At 39.8% G+C, this 20736-nt stretch overlaps 1 protein-coding gene across 4 annotated transcripts in view; it reads left to right on the top strand.

The window, feature by feature from the left end:
- The window catches only part of ankrd55 (ankyrin repeat domain 55), an 86005-nt gene that overhangs the window by 59463 nt on the left and 5806 nt on the right, over positions 1–20736 (top strand). For all 4 annotated transcript variants that reach the window (XM_043688972.1, XM_043688981.1, XM_043688963.1 and 1 more), the window contains 4 exons: positions 976–1104; positions 4682–4866; positions 10747–10914; positions 16222–16883. In XM_043688972.1, the coding sequence (XP_043544907.1) occupies positions 976–1104; positions 4682–4866; positions 10747–10914; positions 16222–16883 (1144 nt within the window). The remainder of the gene's footprint in view (positions 1–975; positions 1105–4681; positions 4867–10746; positions 10915–16221; positions 16884–20736) is intronic.

Below are 20736 nucleotides of genomic sequence, written 5' to 3'. Positions count from 1 at the left end.
CTTTGTTTGTACATTACTTCAAATCCATGTCCTCTCGTTCTTTTTTTCCTTTTATAACTGGGAATAGATTCTCTCTATCTAATCTATTCAGCCTGCTCGTGATTTTTAAAACCTCTATCAAATATCCTCTCTGCCTTTTTCCCTCCGTGGAGAACAGTCACAACTTCTTCAATCTATCCTCAGATCTGAAGTTTTTCATTCCTGGAAATATTACTCACTTCTGCACTCTCTCCAGTATGATTTTAACTTTCCCAAAATATGGTGCCCACAGTCTCACACACAATACTCCAACAAAGTTCACAACAGGTGTCTTGTACAAGTTCAACATCACCTCCCTGTTCTTCCACATTAGATTAGATTAGATTACTTACAGTGTGGAAACAGGCCCTTCGGCCCAACAAGTCCACACCGACCCGCCGAAGCGAAAGTCTTGTACAAGTTCAACATCACCTCCCTGTTCTTCCACATTAGTTTTTGAGATTTTTTTGTGAGGTGGGCAGTCATTGGAGCTCTCTGAAGCTGACCAGCTGCAACCTGGCAGAAACAAGGGCAATATTGCTGAAGTATTTCTTCAATTTTACAGAAAAAAAGTGAAAGTTTAGTCATGAAACTACTGAGCAGCAAAGAAACTTTTACAGCCAACTTTTCCCTGTTCTATTCTGCATCCTATCTATTTGCCCTGGCTAATTTGAAGATGAACATCTTCCCATTTAGCTCAGATGCGATAGAAGGTGAAACAATGGATCAATCATGCCTGCTAATTTCCACAGCCAATAAAAAATATGAGAAATTTTTGAAAACTTCTTAAGCTTCATTTTCAAGTTCATTTTACCAATTGACCCTGTTATTATGTAAAAATTATGTGATAGCTGTAAGACAATCATTACTTACTTCATTATGGGACATATTCAAAAGGAAAATAAAATTTCAAATCTGTTAGCCCATGGTTTTAACATTTGGTTCTTTATCCTTTAGGGTATGACCCCATTGCATTGGGCTGCTTTTCACAACCGGCCGCAGCATGTCCAGGCTTTATTACAGAAAGGAGCTGACCCAACATTGGTTGACAAAGACTTTAAAACGGCGCTTCATTGGGCAGTGCAGGTAAAATTATTTTCTAATTCTAATTCAGTTATTTAAAAATAGCTGGGATTAAATGAACTGCATGATATGGAACCAAACCATAAAGACCCAGATGATCTTGGTTCAATTTCTGATATGTTCTTAGCTGCTGTTGGTGACATATAGTTGTGACAATGCAATTTCCTCATGGTTAGGGAAGGCAAAGAAATAAATCAGCAGAAGTTTCTTCTCATGGCTAAAATGTAAAAAAGGTGAGGCTTTACTGTCTTGGGTGGTGAAGAAGTTAAATTATATCATGTTGATTGAGGGCTTGGTGAGAATTAGAGCATAGAGTTGTACTTAGAATATTGTCAGAACCAAGAATCATAGGAAATTGATAAATATGTCATCATCCTAAATAAATCACTGTCAACAAATGCAAAATGATTTCATAAAAGACATTTCCTTTGTAATGAGTAAACTGTCCACAATTGTATTTTTGCGATACGATGACAAAAGTCTTCACTTTTATACAAAGCCAATTTAATGAATTTGGTCAAAACTATTTTTTATAATAATAGGTATTACAAGTAACCCCAGATGTATTTAGTTCATTATTTATTATCCAGAATACATTCCGGTGAGTACCTCCGCTTCTGTGAGAGTTCTACAAATTGATTAAATTGTACAAGTTTTCAAAAACCATAGCCCAGAAATTACTGCGTTAGACTGATTTTTGGCTTCACTGCCAAAGCAGTATTCAGGTGTTTCCCATTGCCTTTACAGTTTGGCAGATTGGACGGCCTATCCCTAATCTGAGGGATAGTATGCCCTTTGAAAGAAAATGTCTGATTTTCGTCATATTGACAATTGAATAAAGGTCAGGTGGATTCCATAAAGTGTGTCCAATTTCCCCCTCCAGACTATTAGAATCATAGAATTGTACAGCATGGAAGCAGACGCTTTGGTCCAACTCGTCTATGATGAACGTGTTTCCCAAACTAAATTAATCCTACTTGCCTGCATTTGGCTCATATCTGTCTAAACCAGGGTGACCGGTGGTGAAAACAGGAGCAGGAAGCCCGGGGCGGCCAGCAGTGAGGGCCGAAGCAGGCAACTCAGGGTGGCAGCAAGAGCAGGAGCAAGCAGCTCAAGGTGGTGGTGAGAGTGGGACCAGGCTGCAATATGGTGAGAGCAAGCAGTGCAGGATGGCAGCTTAGGCAACACTGAGCCCAAAGGGGGGTACGTTCACTCCTTGTGATGAGTGCGGGTCCAACACGTTTAGGCGCTTATAGGCTATGGTGTTGAACTGTTAACTGTGATTCTTTGTTTTTCTACTTTTTAGCAAGAAGGACTGTAATATTTAACCTTTTAACTTAGTTTTCTTTATTTTCTGCTTTGTAACTAAGATTCTGTGTCTAGGTACCTTTGTTCCTAAGATGGCACCATAAGTGGTGATTTATAAACTTTTCACTGCACTCATGTGAATACATGTGACAATAAACCTAATTCATTCAATTCAAATCTTTCCTATTCATGTACTATCCAAATGTCTTTTAAATGCTGTAATTGTACCTGCCTCTACCACTTCCTCTGGTAGTTCATTCCACATATATGTGAAATAGTTGCCTTTCTGGTCCCTTTTAAATCCTTCTCCTCTCACCTTCAAAATATGCCCCCCAATTTTGAACACCCCTACCCTAGGGAAAAAACATTGGCCATTCACCTTATCACTGCCTGTCATGATTTTATAAACCTCCTACACTCCATGAAAGAAGTCCCAGCCTATCCAACCTCCCCCTATAACTCAAACCCTCCAGTCACAGCAACATCCAGGGTCAATATTTTCTGAACCCTCTCCAATTTCATGATATTTTTCCTATAGCAGGGCGATCAGAACTGTACACAGTACTCCAAAAGCGGCCTCACCAATGTCCTGTACAACCTTAACATGACACACCAACTCCTATACTCAATGGTCTGAACAATGAAGGCAAGCATGATAAATGTTGTCTTAACCATCCTGTTTACTTATGATGCAACTTTTAAAGAACTATGTGCCTGAATCCCTAGGGCTCTCTGTTCAACACACTCCTCAGGGCCCTACCATTAACTGTATAAACCCCGCCCTTGTTTGTCTTGTGAAAATGCAATACTTCACAGTTATCCATATTAAACTCCTCAGCCTATTGGCACAATTGTTCAAGATCCTTTTGTAATCTTAATAACCTTCTTCACTGTAGACCATACCACCAATATTGATGTCATCCACAAACTTCCTAAATATGTCCCTCCTAAATTCTCATCCAAATTGTTCATATCAATGACAAACAAAAGTGGATGCAGCACCGATCCCTGAAGAACCCTATTGATCACAGGTCTCTAGTCCAAAAATGAATCCTCCAACATCACCCTCTGTCTCCTAACATCGTCATTTTTGTATCCAACTGGCAAGCCCTCCTGAATCCTACATAATCTAATTTCATTAATTCGTCTACAATGCAGAACCTTGTCAGAGGATTTAATGAATACCATATAGAAAAAGTCTACTGCTCTACCCTCATTATGTCCTTAAAAAACTTAGTGAATGGCAATACACTATCAATGTCATGCCCTCGCACCACTCCCCAGAAAAGACCTTGTCTATTTATCCTATCCATGCCCCCTCCCATGATTTTATAAACCTCTATAAGATCACCCCTCAGCTTCCGACGCTCCAGGGAAAACACCCCTACCTATTCAGTCTCTCCCTATAGCTCAAACCCTCCAACCCTGGCAAAATCCTTGCACATGTTTTCTGAACCCTTTCGAGTTTCACAACATCTTTCCTGTATGAGGGAGACCAGAATTGCACACAATATTCCAAAGGTGGCCTAAACAATGTCCACTACAGGCGCAACATGACTTCCCAACTCCTCAATGCTCAGGAAAGCATTCCAAACACCTTTTTCATTATCCCATCTACCTGCGACTCCACTTTCAAGGAACTATGAACCTGCACTCCAAGGTCTGTTTGTTCAGCAACATTCCCCAGGACCTTACCATTAAGTGTATGAGTGTGATTACAATATAGTGGATAAAGAAGCCAGGAAGCCCAGGTTCAAGTTCCACCTGCTGGAGTGTGTAATAATATTTCTGATCATGTTGCTTATAAAATATTATGGTGGATAATGGATTACAATGCGTAACAGCTATTGGGTAGGAAATTTGCCGGCGATGTAATGGTTTAATAATGCAGCTATCTTGAAAAATGAACATTGTTTTAAATATTTGCAGATAAGCTAAGGCCTTTTGAATTACATCAGATGTGTGCTGCACTCATTGCATTTTATTGCTTGTCAGTGTTACTGTAGCATCCCATGTCCAGCTCAAAGACAGCATCGTTATAGCATCAGAGCATTGCACATTGCCATCATTCTGGATTAGTGGTGCTGGAAGAGCACAACAGTTCAGGCAGCATCCAAGGAGCAGCGAAATCGACGTTTCGGGCAAAAGCCCTTCATCAGGAATAAAGGCAGAGAGCCTGAAGCGTGGAGAGATAAGCTAGAGGAGGGTGGGGGGTGATCATTGCCAATTCATGCAGTATTTTATTAAACCCTTTATTTGTACTTCTTTCTAGAGTGGGAATAGAGCCATGACTTCTCTCATTCTGGATCATCACCTGAGCCCATCTATAATAAACTATGATGATGAAAATGGGAAGACAAGTGTGCATATAGCAGCAGCAGCTGGACACAGTGACATCATCTATGATCTGGCAAGAATTCCAGAATGCAACTTGCAATCACTAGATGTCGATGACAGGTAATACCACCCATACCTACTCCAAACTGATACAGTATCTTTCATTCCAGTTTTAAATATATTTAATTTGAGAAAAAAGAGACATAAGTCTCTTGCCAATAAAATATTCATTAATCTACAAACTCAAACTGCCTGCAGTAAAAACGCTTTCCAAGGACCTTTAATGAAGTTAGATCATGTAGGATTCAGGAGGGCTTGCCAGTTGGATACAAAATTGACAATGGTAGGAGACGGAGGGTGATGTTGGAGGATTCATTTTTGGACTAGAGACCTGTGATCAATAGGGTTCTTCAGGAATCGGTGCTGCATCCACTTTTGTTTGTCATTTATATGGACAATTTGGATGAGAATTTAGGAGGCATATTTAGGAAGTTTGTGGATGACACCAATATTGGTGGTATGGTCTACAGTGAAGAAGGTTATTAAGATTACAAAAAGATCTTGAACAATTGTGCCAGGTTGGAGGGTTTGAGCTATAGGGAGAGGCTAAATTAGCTGGGGGTATTTTCCTTGGAGCGTCGGAGACTGAGGGGTGACCTTATAGAGGTTTATAAAATCATGAGGGGCATGAATAGGGTAAGTAGCCAAGGTCTTTGCCCTGGGGAAGGGAAGTCCAAATCTGGAGGACATAGGTTTGAAGTGAGAGGGGAAAGGTTTAAAAGGGACCTTGAACTTGTCTTCTGCACATTCAAGTCTTGATCATTGATATGGATAAAGGAAAACAGTGGGCTTCATATTTCTTTGACAAGCCTTCTTTTATCTATTTATCCACGGGTTATGTGTATCCTTGGTAAGGCAACATTATTGGCCGTCCCGAGGAAAATTGGGAGTGAATCACATTGCTGTGGGTCTGGAGTCATGAGAACAAGCAATGGTGGTAGCTTTCATTTCCTAAAGGACATTGGTGAACCAGAAATATTTTATAACAATCAGACATGGTTGCCATTAGGTTAGCTTATTTTGTTACAGATTTTTATTCAATTCAAATTTCACCGTTTGCCATGATTGGATTCAAACCATCATGTCCCAAAACATTACTAGTTCAGTGGCATTACCACTACATCACCACCTCTTTGAAAGCCTGTTACATTTCACTTTATCAAATGCTTTTGGAAGTCCATGTTCACCATCTCAATTAACCTCATCAACCTTGTCTGCTAGTTGATCAAAAACATAAATTAAACAAAATTGGTCCTCAGTTGTTAATTCTAAATCTGAGAGAGATAATCTTTTGTCAAGCAAAGGTAATAAGGGATATGGGCCAAAGGGAGGCATACGAAGTCAGGCCAGTGATCAGCCATGATCTCACTGAATGGTGGAAGAGGCTTATGGGGCTGAATGGCCTATTCATGTTCCTATGTCCTATGAATCTGTGTAGGCTTACTTCAATTAATACATATCTGTACAAAGACCTTACTTTGTTCCAGAATTATCATGTTGAAATGATTTTGCTGAGGTTAAAATGACTTGCCTTTCGTTGTTGAGTGTATTTGAACAAGGATGTAACATTTGCAATTCTCAAGACCTTTGCCACAAAATCTATATCAAAGTGGATTTGTAAAATTATGGCTAATGCCACCACAATTTCCAATATTCTGTCCATATCCTCAACGAAAATGGTTAATTGTAAATTAGCCATTTGTTAATTGGGAACAGGCCAGTTGGCCCAACAAGTCCATGCCGACCCTCCAAAGAGTATTCCACCCAGACCCATTCTCCTACCCTATTACTTTACATTTCCCCAGACTAATGCTCCTAACCTACATATCCGTGAACACTGTGGGCAATTTAGCACAGCCAATTCACCTAAATTATGGTAACTTCTCAAATTTAAATACAATCAGTATTTCTAATATTTGGTCCTTATCAATTTTTAGTCCATCTGGAATCTCAACTGCCTCCGCTTTCAAGCGTCTTTGAAAATACAGATATAAAGTAGTCTTTTAATATTTTGGTTATGTCCTTTTTGTGTTTGTTCTCTTTTTTTTAATTCACTTGTAGGAGGTGGGCACTGCTGGTTTGCTGGCATTTTTATTGCCAGTTCCTAATTGCCCTTGCAAAGGTGGTGATGACCTGCTTTATTAAACTACTGCAGTCCAGCTGCTGTGGGTTGACTCACAATGCCCTTGGGGATGGAATCCCAGGATTTTACTGCAGCAACACTGAAAGAAAGTGATATATTTCTGAGTCAGAATGATAAATGGCTTGATAGGGAATTTGAAGGTGGTGGTGTTCCCACGTACCTGCTGTCTTTGTCTTTCTAGATGGAAGTAGTTGTGGGTTGTGTGTGAGGACCTTTGGTGAATTTCTGCAGTACATGTGGTCAAAGGTACACACTGCTGTTATTGAGCTTCTGTGATGGAGAGGTGGATACTTGTAAATGTGGTGCCATTCAAGGGAGCTGCTTTGTCGTGGATGGTGACAAGCTTCCTAGATATTGTTGGAGCTGTACTCATCCAGGCAAGTGTGGAGTATTCCAAGCACATTCATGACTTGTGCCTTGTAGATAGTGGATAGGCTTTGGAAATCAGGAGATAGTACTCACTGCAGTATTCCTTGCCTCTGATCTGTTTGTGTAGCCACCATGTTTATGTTGCAAGTTCAGCTGAATTTCTGGTAAATGATAACCTCCAGGATGTTGACAGTGCGGGGTTCAGTGATGGTAACATCACTGAGTGTCAGGGGCAATGATTAGATTCACTCTTATTGGCGATAGTCATTGCCTGGAATTTGTGTCACGTGAATGTTGCTTGCCATTTGTCATTCCAAGCCTGGATATTGTCCAGATCTCACTGCACTTGAATTTGGACTGCTTCGGTATCTGAATGGTGCTGAACATTGTGCAATCATCAGTGAACATCCCCACTTCTGACCTTATGATGGAGGGAAGACAGATGGTTGTGCTTAGGGCACTACCTTGAGGAACACCACAGAGGCGTCTTGGAGTTGAAATAACTGACCTCCAACAACCACAGCCATCTTGAGGTTAGGTCAATTGTCCAAGCTAAATTGCTCATAGTGTTCAGGGATGTTTAAGTTAGGTGCATTAGTCAGGGGAAATGTGGAGTAATAAGGTAGGGGAATGGGTCTGGGTGTGATATTCTTTGGAGGGTCAGTGTGAACTTGTTGTGGACTTGTGTAACTAAGGAAAACCCTAAGGCAATCTACACTTATGTGAGGAACAAGAGGCTGACCAGAGTGAGGGTAGGGCTGATCAGGGATAGTGGAGGGAAATTGCACCTGGAGTTAGAGGAGGTAGGAGAGTTCCTTAATAAATATTTTGCTTCAGTATTCACTACTGAGAGGGATCTTGATATTTTTGAGGACAGTGTGAAACTGGCTGATAAGCTCAAACAGGTTGATATTAAGCAGGTGGATGTGCTGAAAATTTTGAAAAACATAAAAATAGATAAATCCCTTGGGCCAGACGGGATATATCCTAGGTTACTACAGAAAGCAAGGGAAGAGCTTGCTGTGCCTTTAACGATGATCTTGCGTCCTCACTGTCCACTGGATTAGTGCGAGATAATTGGAGGGTGGCAAATGTATATCGCTTGTTCAAGAAAGGAAATAGAGATAATCCTGGGAATTATAGACCAGTCAGTCTCACACCTATGGTGGGCAAAGTATTGGAGAGGATTCTGAGAGACAGGATTTATGATGACTTGGAAGCCCACAGTGTGATTAGAGATAGTCAGCATGGTTTTGTGAGGGGCAGGTCATGCCTCACAAAACTTATTCAATTCTTTGAGGATGTGACAAAACACACTGATGAAGGTAGAGCTGTGGATGTGATGTACATGCATTTTAGCAAGGTGTTTGATAAGGTTCCCCATGGTAGGCTCATTCAGGAAGTAAGGAGGCATGGGATACAGGGAAATTTGATTGGCTGGATACAGAATTGGCTGGCCTATAGAGCACAGGGGGTAGTGGTAAATGGAAAGTATTCAGCCTGGAACTTGGTGACCAGTGGTGTTCTGCAGAGATCTGTTCTGGGACCTCTGCTCTTTGTGATTTTTATAAATGACTTGGATGAGGAAGTGGAAGAGTGGGTTAGTAAGTTTGCCGATGACACAAAGGTTGGTGGAGTTGTGGATAGTGTGGAGGGCTGTTGTAGGTTACAACGGGACATTAACAGGTTGCAAAACTGGGCTGATGAGTGGTAGATGGAATTGAACCTGGAAAAATATGAAGTGATTCACTTTGGAAGGTCAAATTTGAATGCAGAATACAAAGTGAAAGGCAGGATTCTAGGCAGTGTGCAGGAACAGAAGGATCTTGGGGTCCATGTCCATAGATCCGACAAAGTTGCCATCCATGTTGATGGGGTTGTTAAGAAGGCTTATGGCGTGTTGGTTTTCATTAGCAGGGGGAATGAGTTTACAAGCATGAGGTTATGCTGCGGATCTATAGTCCCCTGTTCAGATATCATTATAGGAAAGATGTGGAAGCTTTAGAAAGAGTGCAGAGAAGATTTACCAGGATGCTGCCTGGATTGGAGGGCATGTCTCATGAAGAAAGTTTGAGGGAGCTAGGGCTTTTCTCATTGGAACGAAGAAGGATGAGAGGTGACTTGATAGAGGTATAGATAGAGTGGATAGCCAGAGACTTTTTTTTTCTCATGGCAGAAACGTGTATCACAAGGGGGCATAATTTTAAGGGGTTTGGAGGAAGGTTTAGGGGAGATGTCAGGGGTAGGTTCTTTACACAGAGAGTGGTGGCTGTGTGGAATGCACTGCCAGCAGTGCTAGTAGAGTCAGATACTTGAGCAACTTTTAAGCGACTCTTGGATAGGCACATGGAAGATAGTACAATGAAGGGTATGTAGGTTAGTCTGATCTTGGAGTAGGATAAAAGGGCAGCACAACATCCAGGGCTGAAGGTCCTGTACTGTGCTATGTTCTATCTTTGGACTGTGGAAGGAAACTGGAGCACCCAGAGGAAACCCATGCAGACATGAAGAGAATGTGCAAACTCTACACAGTCACTTGAGGACGGAATCAAACCCAGGTCCCTGGTGCTGTAAGGCAGCAGTGTTAACCACTAAACCACTGTGTCTCACCTCTTTCCTGAGAAGTGAATCCGGCAATACCTCCCTTTTCAGTGGATTGTAAATTATGCCATCTGCGAATTAGCTAGAAAATTCTCCTGAACACACTTCAGAACTTTCTTATTGTAATTACTGTAAGGCCCGACTATAATTAAACTAAAGTCTTTGTGTTTCTCTGTAAGTGCCTAAGAAATTTGTCCCACCATTTTTCTCCCACCAGTTTCTGGGTACCCAGTAGGTATATCTATCATATCTAAGTACTAAGCAAATATACTCTGTCCTTTACTTCCAGCACTATGTACATATGTTTTATATATCTATATATATGTTAGTCAGTCAATATTGCCACTCCTTGTCAGGAATATTTAATACCCAATTCCCATCGCATTCTGATATTGGGGTCCTGAAAAAAAACACCAAAAATCTCATCTTCTCAGATCTGAGGAATGTTGCACCTTGGAGGTGCCATTTGTTTGGATTCTGGGTCCTTTCGTTCTGGGATCATGTAAATACCATATGCATATTGCATTACCATAAATGCAGTGGTTTTTAACTTTAAGTTCAGACACCATAAGTCTCTGATAGTTCGCTGAAAAGTGAATCAAATTTCCAATTTCTCCTCACAAGCTAGAACAAAATCATACCTTTTTGTGAAAGCTTTATTTCTCACTTTAATTTTTCCAGGAACCATTCCCCATTTAACTTTTCTACTGTGTGAACTGAAGTAGCTGATAATTAGTTGTTACAGTGTGATAAGCTAACACCAGTAAAGTATTTATTGGTTATGTTTAAATGTGACAATATTTTAATTTGTTCATGGTTTTTACTAGGACACCTCTTCACTGGGCTGCTGCAGCAGGGAAAGCGGATTGTGTACAATCTTTGATGCAGCTGGGGGTGGACAGCAGTCCAAGGGACATCAATGAAAACACTCCTCTGACATATGCAATGTACTGTGGACACACAGCATGTATCAAACTGTTCTCACAGGAAAACAGGTAGGTTGCACATAAACCTATCAATTATTTATGAAAAAAGAATGTTGGATAAATAATAACAACTTAAACTACAACTTGTGTTCGACTTAGAACTTTAGTACATTTTTTACGCTTACAACGCCCAAAGATTCTAGTATCAGTTAATTGAACAAATTTATAAAGTATTTAAAGTGCAATTATTAGCACCAAATACTCAGAGTAATTTGCCACTCCACCTTAGCAATGATACTTAACCTATTTTTCACATGAGCCAGTTATTATGGTACAAATTAGCATGATGGCTTTATCGTATACATTTTAGCTGCAAGGAACTTGATTGAGCCTTTCTTAACCATTGCAGATGTCCATAAACAATAATTTTGAGAACAGCTTATGAGAGCACATGTGGATTTTTAAAAAATATGTACTGGCTATGTTTAAATGTGACAATTTTTGTTTGCTCGGACACCTCTTCACTGGGCTGCTGGAACAGGGAAAGCGGATTGTGTACAATTTTTGACATAGCTGGGGATGGATTTTTTTTTTAAATAGGGAAATAAACATTTTTAACCTACAATCGCTATAGTAAAAACAAATTAAATTGCTTGACACATTACATGTTATTTTCAATTCCTAGCCTGAATTACAAACCTCCCACTGAAGAATGAGAAATATTGGTTGGAGAATGTGTGATTTGTCAGATGGAACATTAAGCCATTATTCATCTGCAAAGAAGCCTATGGCATTATTTAATGAAAAGGACAGGAATATGTTTCATATTTCAGCTGACATTCTTCCCTCAATCAACACCACCAAACACAGATTAATTGAACTCAGATGCAGATTACCAATCAAAAGCGAGCTATTCAAAGCTGAATTTGGTTCACAGAATCATTGAATAATAAATAGTACATGTCCATGCTGATTCAGTGTAAAAACAATCCAATTGCCACCACATCCCTGCCTCTTCCCATAGTCATGCACGTTTTTCTTCTTTAGAAAATGATTCAATTGTCTTTTTAATGCTTCACTGAACCTGCCTCCACTAAACATTCAGGCAAGTGCTTTACAGATGTGAACTACTTGTTGCATGAAAAGATTCCTTGTCATATCACCATTGCTTCCATTGCCAGTCAAATGAAATCTGTGCCCCACTATTCTCGATTCTTCCACAAATGGAACAGATTATTTTTGTCCACTCTGTCCAGACTCCTTATGATTTTCTGCATTTCTGATTTCCATTACCCTTTTACAAATTTCTCCTCAAAATTTGCAAGTAGAATAGTTCCAGCTTCTGCAAAATTACTTAAAGTTCCTCATTCCTATACCATTCTTGAGAATCTTTTCGGCAGCCTTCCTAATGTCTTCACATCCTCCCTAAAGTGTTTTACTCAGAACTCAGTTTTCTTTGTTCATATGATGTGGGTATCAATGGCTAGATCAGCATTTATTGCCCATCTTTAATTGCTCTCAAGAATCTGACAGGAAGTGTTTTCTTGAAATGGTGCTGTCCATGTGGTGCACGTACATTCACTGTGCTGTTAGGAAGGGGGTGCTAGATTTTTAACTCTGCAAAAGTGAAGGAATGGTGTTTAGTTCCAAGTCAGGTGGCGTGGGGGTTCGAGAGGAACCTGCAGGTAATGATGCTTCCATGCACGTGAAGCCCTTGTCTTTTTGGGAGGTAGGGTTTGCAGTTCAAATGTAGGTGACAAATGAGCCAATGGGAGTTGCTGCAGTCCGTCTTGTAGACGGTATGCTCTGCTGTCATTGTGTGTTAGTAGTGGAGGAAATGAACACTGAAGGTGGTACCAATTAATTGGGTTGCTTTGTCCTGGATGGTGTCAAGCTTCTTGAGTATTGTTGGAGCTGCACTCATTCAAACATGTAGGAAATATTCCATCAAGCCCAGACTAATGGCTTATTGATAGTAGACAGGCTCTGGGGAGTCAAGTGAGATACTCACTCCAGAAATCATAGTCTCTGTCTAACCTTGAGGCCTCAAAATTTATATGACTGGTCTAGGTCAATATCTGATCAATGATAGTTCCCAGGAGGTTGATAGTAGAGATTCAGTAATGGTAATGCCATTGAATTACAAGGGGTTATAGTTGAATTCTCTCTTGTTTGAGATAGCCATTGTCTGTCATGTTATATAGCCCAAATGTTATTTGTCAATATAGCCCAAATGTTATTTGTCACTAAATAACCAAACACTGAATATTGTCCAGTTATGGCTGTAAATAAATGCAGGTTGATTTACTATCTGAGAAGTTATGACCAATGCTGAACACTGTGCAATCAACAGCAAACAACCCAATTCTGACCTTTTGATAGAAGGTGGGGTGATTGAGGAAGTGGTGGTCTTGGACAATACCCTGAGGAATGTTTGAAAAATAATATCTCAAGGTTAAGATGATTGACCTCCAACAACATTTGTCCTTTGTACAATGTATGACTCCATCCAGAGGAGAGAGTTCCTCTTTAATCCGACTGACTCCGATTTTGCTAGGTCATCTTGACTCAGTCAAATTCTGCCTTCATGTCAAAGGCAGCCACTCTCACCTCTTTCAACACGTTTGTTTACTTTTGGATAAAGACTGTGATGAGATCAAGGCCTGAGTGGCCCAAATTGAGTGTCAGTGAGCAGTTTGTTGCCACTTGATATTGTTGTCAATGGCTTCTTCCATCATCACATTGTCGATAGTGAACAATAAATTGGGCATTTTTCACATTAGCAGGTAGATACCAATGTTGTAACTGTACATAAACAGCTTGGCTAGTGGTATAATAATTCTGGACCATAATTTTTTTTTGTCATATCCCGTGCCTTCAGTCACAGAGTCAAAGAGTCATACAGCATAGAAACAGAACCTTCAGTCCAATGTGTCATGCTGACTAAATTTCCCAAACCAAATTAGTCCTGTATGCCTGCATTTGACCCATATCTCTCTCAAACTTTCCTATTCATGTACCTCTCCAAACGTCTTTTAAATGTTGTAATTGTACCCACCTCTACCACTTCCCCTGGCTGTTCATTCCATATATATGTGAAAAAGTTGTCCCTCAAGTCCGTTTTAAATCTTTCTCCTCGCAACTAAAAATTATTCTGTCTAGTTTTGATCTCCATTACCATAGGGAAAAATACCTTTGCTTAAACCTTATCTATGCCCCTTGTGATTCTCCAGTCCCAATAACATCCTAGTAAATATTTTCTGACCCCTCTCCAATTTAATAAAATCCTTCCTAGAACTGTACACAGTACTCCAACAGTGGCCTTACCAATATCCTATACAACCGCAACATGACATCCCAATTCCTATATTCAATGGTCTGAGCAATGAAGGCAAGTGTGCCAAATGCCTTCTTTACCACCCTGCCTACCTGTAACACAACTTTCAAGGAACTATGTACCTCAACCCCTAGGTGTCTCTGTTTAACAACCTCCCCAGGGCCCTACCATTAAGTGTTTAGGTGCTGCCCTTATTTGGTGATTTCTGATATTGCATGGGATTAGATGAATTAACTGAAGACTGTGATGCTGGGGCTTCAGGAGGAGGTCAAAATGGATCATGCACTCAGCACTTCTGGCTGAAGATGGAAGCAAATGCCACATCTTTGTCTTTTGCACTGCGGTGCTGGGCTCTCTCTGTGTTAAGGATGGGGATATCTGTACAGCTTCCTCTTCTTGTTAATTGTTTATTTGTTTGTCGCAATTCATGACTGAATGTGGCAAACTGCAATGCTTAGATCTAATCTGTTAGTTGTGGGATTTCTTAGCCCTTGAAATTGCATGTTGCTTCCACTGTTCAGCTTATAAAACCTTCATTTATGAATTTACTTTTGCTTAATTTCTCTTTGTCTTTCTGTGATCCAAAATTAGGAGTTATAAAGACAATGTAGTCATTAATAAATCTAATAGAAAACAATACAGAGTTAGTATAAGTTCCCTGCTATAGTATTCTGTGCATTTTTTAATACATTCCAGGTAATAGATGCCTTACTAACCCCACTATCAATCTATCCTGTCACTTTCAATGAGTTCTGGACATATGCATCCAGGTCTTTCTCCTCTGGAACATCCTTAGGAATTATATTTTAATTTATGCCAATTTTCCTTATTCCTCCTATCAAAATGAATCACTTCATACTTCTTGATATTAAATTTCACTTATCATTTCCACCAATCTAACGGTGTCCTTTTGAAATTCTACACGATCCTCTTCACAGTTCAAAATAGTTCCAAGTTTTGAGTCATGCACAAATTTCCCTGTACACCAGCGTCCAGGTCATTAAAATCTGTTAGGAAGAGCAGAGATCCTGATGCTGACCTTAAGGAATAAGCCTTTCTCCAGCCAGAAAACTAATCATATCCATGTGGACTCATACTTCAATAATTATTTTGGAAAAATAGAAGTTGTAGAAAACAAAATTCCCTATGGAACATCAAGAGCAACAATAACACTTGACTTGAAATTTAGCATCTGCCAGAATTTCCTATTGTACTTGTATTAAATGAAAGTGCTGTAAAGCAATAATAAACAACTAAAAAATACTGAAATTAAACACTGGGCTTCCAAGCTGGAAATCGGAGTTGGATTCAGCTTTAAGTAACAATCAGTCAAGCTACTTGTCAGGAATTCTCTTCAGAGAATACCTCAGAATTGCAAAGTCCCTCATCTTATCTGGCAGATGAGTCGATGTGAGACCTATAATACCACACGTGATGCACATTCAATCAATAGATTAAAAAATCATGGCAGATAGCTTTAACCCAAACTGAAAAGCAACAATATGGAAATAGGTAGACAATATAGATGGGCACATTGATTTGAGTAGATTAGATTCCCTACAGTATGGAAACAGGCCCTTAGGCTCAACAAGTCCACACCGACCGTCCGAAGAGTAACCCACCCAGACCCATTCCCCTATCCTATATTTATCCCTGACTAATGCATCTACTACTATGGTCAATTTAGCACAGCCAATACACCTGACAGCCCATCTTTGGATTGTGGGAGAATGGTATCTAATAATATACCTATAAATAACGAATATAAGATGAATATTTGACTTTTATGAAGAAAAACGTACAGCTCTTAATAATCATAAATAACAGGCTATTAAAATAAAGAACTAGAAACAGTTATAAATCTATACAACATAATTGACATCTTTGGTTCATTGACAAATCTATAAAGTACTTTTAAAATGACAAATAAATGTAACATATAAAACTATGTATATTTTACACTTTAAATATTAACCATTTGTGAAAATCTTGACCAATGTCAGTAAGTTGGGCTTGAATTTAATTTTTTTTTAACACAGACCTGAGCCTGTTCGACAGCAATCTTCTCAAAGCAACAAGAAGAAAGAGGGGCGCTTCAGTGTATTGAACCAGCTATTCTCCTGTAAAAAGAAACGGGATGAGCAAAACCGTACTCTGAAAGATAAAAGCAAGGATAGATGTCGAAGAGATGAGACTTCTGAAGTTGATGATATTATAACAACGTTTGATTCTATCATGGATTCCAATAATAGTGAAGTATTGGAGGAACAGACAGAGGAATGCAGACTTTCAGAAACATCTGCAGAGTTAGCAACTTGGAAACAACAGTCATCAGACAGAAGACAAAAAGTTTATAAAAGCCTACCCCCAATACGGACACAAAGTCTCCCACCACTAACTCTTAGCAATACTTTGTTTATAAATTCCCCTTGTATGGTTCAGAATGCAGACAGTAAGTCTAGTCCACATCACTTAGCGCACCGGTCTCAAAAAAGCCGCAGTGAACATGACTTGTTTGAGAACAGGACTAGCTCTCAGAAACTTTTGGATAATCCATGGGCCAAAGATACAAATCACATTTTGCCTCATAAATCATGGACTACTCCATCAAAGCTGCTGGAGGTTTTCCTGCAGGAAAGAGCCAAACATTTGGAACTCTCACAACATACTACTCTTCCCTGCTTACAGAACAACCTTCAAGGTAACTTTCAAAATGTTCAAAACAGACATCAAAGTTGTATTACTATTGGATATAAGTTAAAGGGCACCGAATTGGGCACAGAGATTGTAACGCGTATGAACTTTATTTCTGTTGACTGAAGCATGTGCAGCAAGTCAAATTAAAGTTTCCTATTTACAGGAAGATTTACATATATCACGTATTTCATGACAACCAAATGTCTCAAAACACTTTACAGTCAATAAGGCATTTTTGAAGTGCAATCACTGCACATACAGAAAACATGGCAACATACCACATCAACAATGTGATAATGACCAGGTTATGTGATGTTGATTGAGGAATAAATTTTGAGAAAACTCTTACCCTTCTTGAATTAAAGCTATTGGTTCATTTAACCACATTTGGAACCTCAATTTAATGTCTCATTTAAAAGATAGGATCTTTCATAATGCAGTACTCCCTCAGTACTGGAAAGGAGTGTCGATGTAAATTCTTGCGCTTAAATGCTGGAGTGGGCTCAGAACCCATAACCTTCTGACTCAGGCAAGAGTGTTATCAATTGAGCTACACAATTTTAATTATTTCAATATACAAACAAACGATTTAGGAGCAGGAGTCACTTACCTAATGAGTCAGGTCCACCATTTAATAAGATCATGACTAATCTTGTTATTCCAAATGCCCACCTACCTCTGATAGTCTTTCACCACCTTCCTTATTAATTATATCTATCTCCGCCTTAAAAATATACAAGGACTCTGCTATCACTATCTTTGAAAAAACACAGTTTAAATACTCTCAAACCTCAGTGCAACCAGAAGTGAGTACATGTGAAAGTTTGATAAGTGAGGGCTCTTGGTAAAGTGGAGAACAAGTTTTATTCTTTTATTCTTCAGTCTTCTCTTCCTAGCTTCTTTCACAGATCAGAGGGGAGTACACCATAGTAAATAAGACGAAGTAAGTTCAAGTTTAAGTCATGGCAGATGAGGTCAGCTAAATGAAATGTGAGGCCTTACATATGTGAGAAATCATGGAATTTACCGGTGTCCTAGATGACCACACATGCAGGAAGTGCTTCCAACTGAAAACTCTGCATTTCAGAGCTTTAGCAGAAGCTGGAGTCACTGTGACCCATTCATGAGGCTCAGAGATACACAGATAGTATATTTATAATGGTGGCTACAATGCAGCTTAAGAGACTGGAGGAAAGAAACTCATGGGTAACCACCAGTCAAAGAGAATCAGACAAGTAGTGCAGGAGCCTTCTGGTACTTTTCTCTCAACTCAGTTTTCCATTTCAGAAGCGATGGGGGTGCTGGTTCCTCAAGGAAGTGCAGACAGAGTCAAGCTTCTGAAACCACAAGTGGCTTGAATATACAGGAGGGAAGGAAGATGAAAGCAGGAGCAATAGTAATCAGGGAATTCATTAGTTAGGGGAGCAAACAGAATTTTCTGCAGCTGCAGATATGACTGAAGGATGGTGTGCTGCCTCCCTGATGCCAGGATCAGGGATGTCAATGAGCAGCTGCAGAGTATCTCGAAGGGGAACTGAGGTCTTGTTATACATTGTTACCAAACATATCGGTAAAATGAGGGATGAGGTCTTGCATCAAGAATTTAGGTATCTAGACAAAAGACCAGGTCCTCAAAGATTGTAATTTCTGTATTACTACCTGTGCAGTGTGCGAGAGAGTACGGAAATAGGAGAATAGATGAATGTGTGGCTCAAAATTGGCACTGGAGGGAGGGTTTTAGATTTCTGGATCACTGTGACCATTTCTGGGGAAGGTGGGATCTATATAAGCGGGGGGGAGGCTGCAAGTGAACTAGAATGGGATGAACATTTTTATGGGTGGGTTTGATAATGCTGTTGGAAGAATTCAAACTAGCTTGGCAGCAGGAGAGTGACACAGTATATTTTAGTAAGGGAGCCAAAGCAGAGGGAATTCAACCATATTGAGTTTCAAAAGAGTAGGGTAAGGCAGGATGGCTTCTACTTTAACACTAGGACTATTATAGAGATTAGAGGAAAGAAGGTCATGGGTCAAGGCAGTCAAGGCACTGAGACGAGTGTGTCAAGGGCATGATGAGTTGCAATGTTTTTGCCATCACAAGACATGTTTGAGGAAGGGGCAGGGCTTCAGGATCTTTGGGCAGTACAGAAGTTTGTGGCATTGTATTATTAATTACGGAGTCAGTTACTGTAGTAATGAAGTATGATATCTTGGACATGTCTTCAATGAGGCTTTGTGGATGGAGATTAGAAATAAAAAGGGGATAGTAAAATTGGGAGTATTACTGGCACCCAAGCACTAAAGGAAATAATTATAATGTAAAGGTTTGAGAGGGGAAAGATATGTTGAAATGAATTCAGGAGAGATTTTTATATGAATATGTAGAAGGCCTAATTAAGGACAGCTCAGTGCTGGACCTAATTCTGGGGAATCAACCCCAACAGATGTTCGATGTGGCGATCGGAGAGCACTTTAGTGTTAGCGACATTATCACCATACTTTTTAAGTTCTTTATGGAAAAGGAAAAGATGGTCTGCTAAAATATGTTTTGGATTGGAGGAAGGTATTCTTTATTAATATAAGGCAGGATCTGGCCAAATTAGACTGGGAATAGCTACTTCGGAGGTAAATCTATAGCTGAACAATGAGTGTTGTTCAAAATTAAATTGGCAACATATTCCCATGGGGGTGAAATGATGGAGCAACAAATCCATGGATCTCAGGATATCTAGAATAACCAAGACTAGATAAGAAGGAAAAGAGATACTTTTAACAGTATAATCGGAGAAAATCAACGGAAAGTGCAGGGGGGATTTTAAGAAAACAATTTATGAGATCAAAGAGGGGTCACAAAAAATACTGGCAGGCAAAATTAGGGAATATCCCAAGATATTCTATAAAAATAACAAGCAGAAGAGGATAAACAGGGCAAGAGTGGGGCCCATTAGGGACCCTGAAGAAGGGCTAATGCCCGAAACGTCGATTCTCCTGTTCCCTAGATGCTGCCTGACCTGCTGCGCTTTTCCAGCAACACATTTCCATCTCTGATCTCCAGCATCTGCAGACCTCACTTTCTTCCCATTAGGGACCAATAGGATAAGCTGTGTGAGGACCCAGAGGGCTTCACATCTGTCTTCACTGTGGAGAAGAAGGATGTAGGCACAGAATTTGGGAAGAGAGACTGAGAAATTCTTGAGTAGTTTGACATAGACAATGAGGTGATATTGAAGGTTTTCCTCAACATTTGCCTTCCCAGCTACTTTTGTGTCATTCTCAAATGTGACTATTGTATGTTCACTTTACGCTTCCAAGTCACAAATATATACTGCAAGCACTGATCCCAGTGGCACACCACTAGTTACAGGTTACCATCCTAAAACTGCCCCCTGCCTCTTATCCCAATTCTGTCTTCTATTAATTATCCAATCCTTGATCCATGGTGATAAACCACCTCCAACACCATGGGTTCTGATCTTATTAATAAGCCTAATGTGCGGTACCTTCTCAAACTCTTTCTGAGAATCCAAATATGTTACATCCACTGCTTCCTCTTTATCCTCTCCATTCCCTCTTCAAAGAATTCTAATGCATTTGTCAGGCATGATGTCCTCTTCAAGAAGTCATGCTGACTGCTTGATCATATTCTGTGTTTCTAAATGCTCTGCATTCTGGCAATGGCATCGACACACCAATTGACATGTGCAGACCCTCAGAGAAGCAGCCTGGCTGTGGAACTTAGAGAGAATATTTGTTACTTCCTCAAAGGATTCCAATAAATTGGTTAAACATGACTTCCATTTCACACAGCAATGCTCAATATGCTTGATTCACTTTTACATCTTTTATCCCTTTACATT

Source organism: Chiloscyllium plagiosum, chromosome 1 (genome assembly GCF_004010195.1).
Source record: "Chiloscyllium plagiosum isolate BGI_BamShark_2017 chromosome 1, ASM401019v2, whole genome shotgun sequence".
Taxonomy (NCBI): Eukaryota; Metazoa; Chordata; class Chondrichthyes; order Orectolobiformes; family Hemiscylliidae; genus Chiloscyllium; species Chiloscyllium plagiosum.
This window is presented reverse-complemented; position numbering and strand designations above follow the sequence as displayed.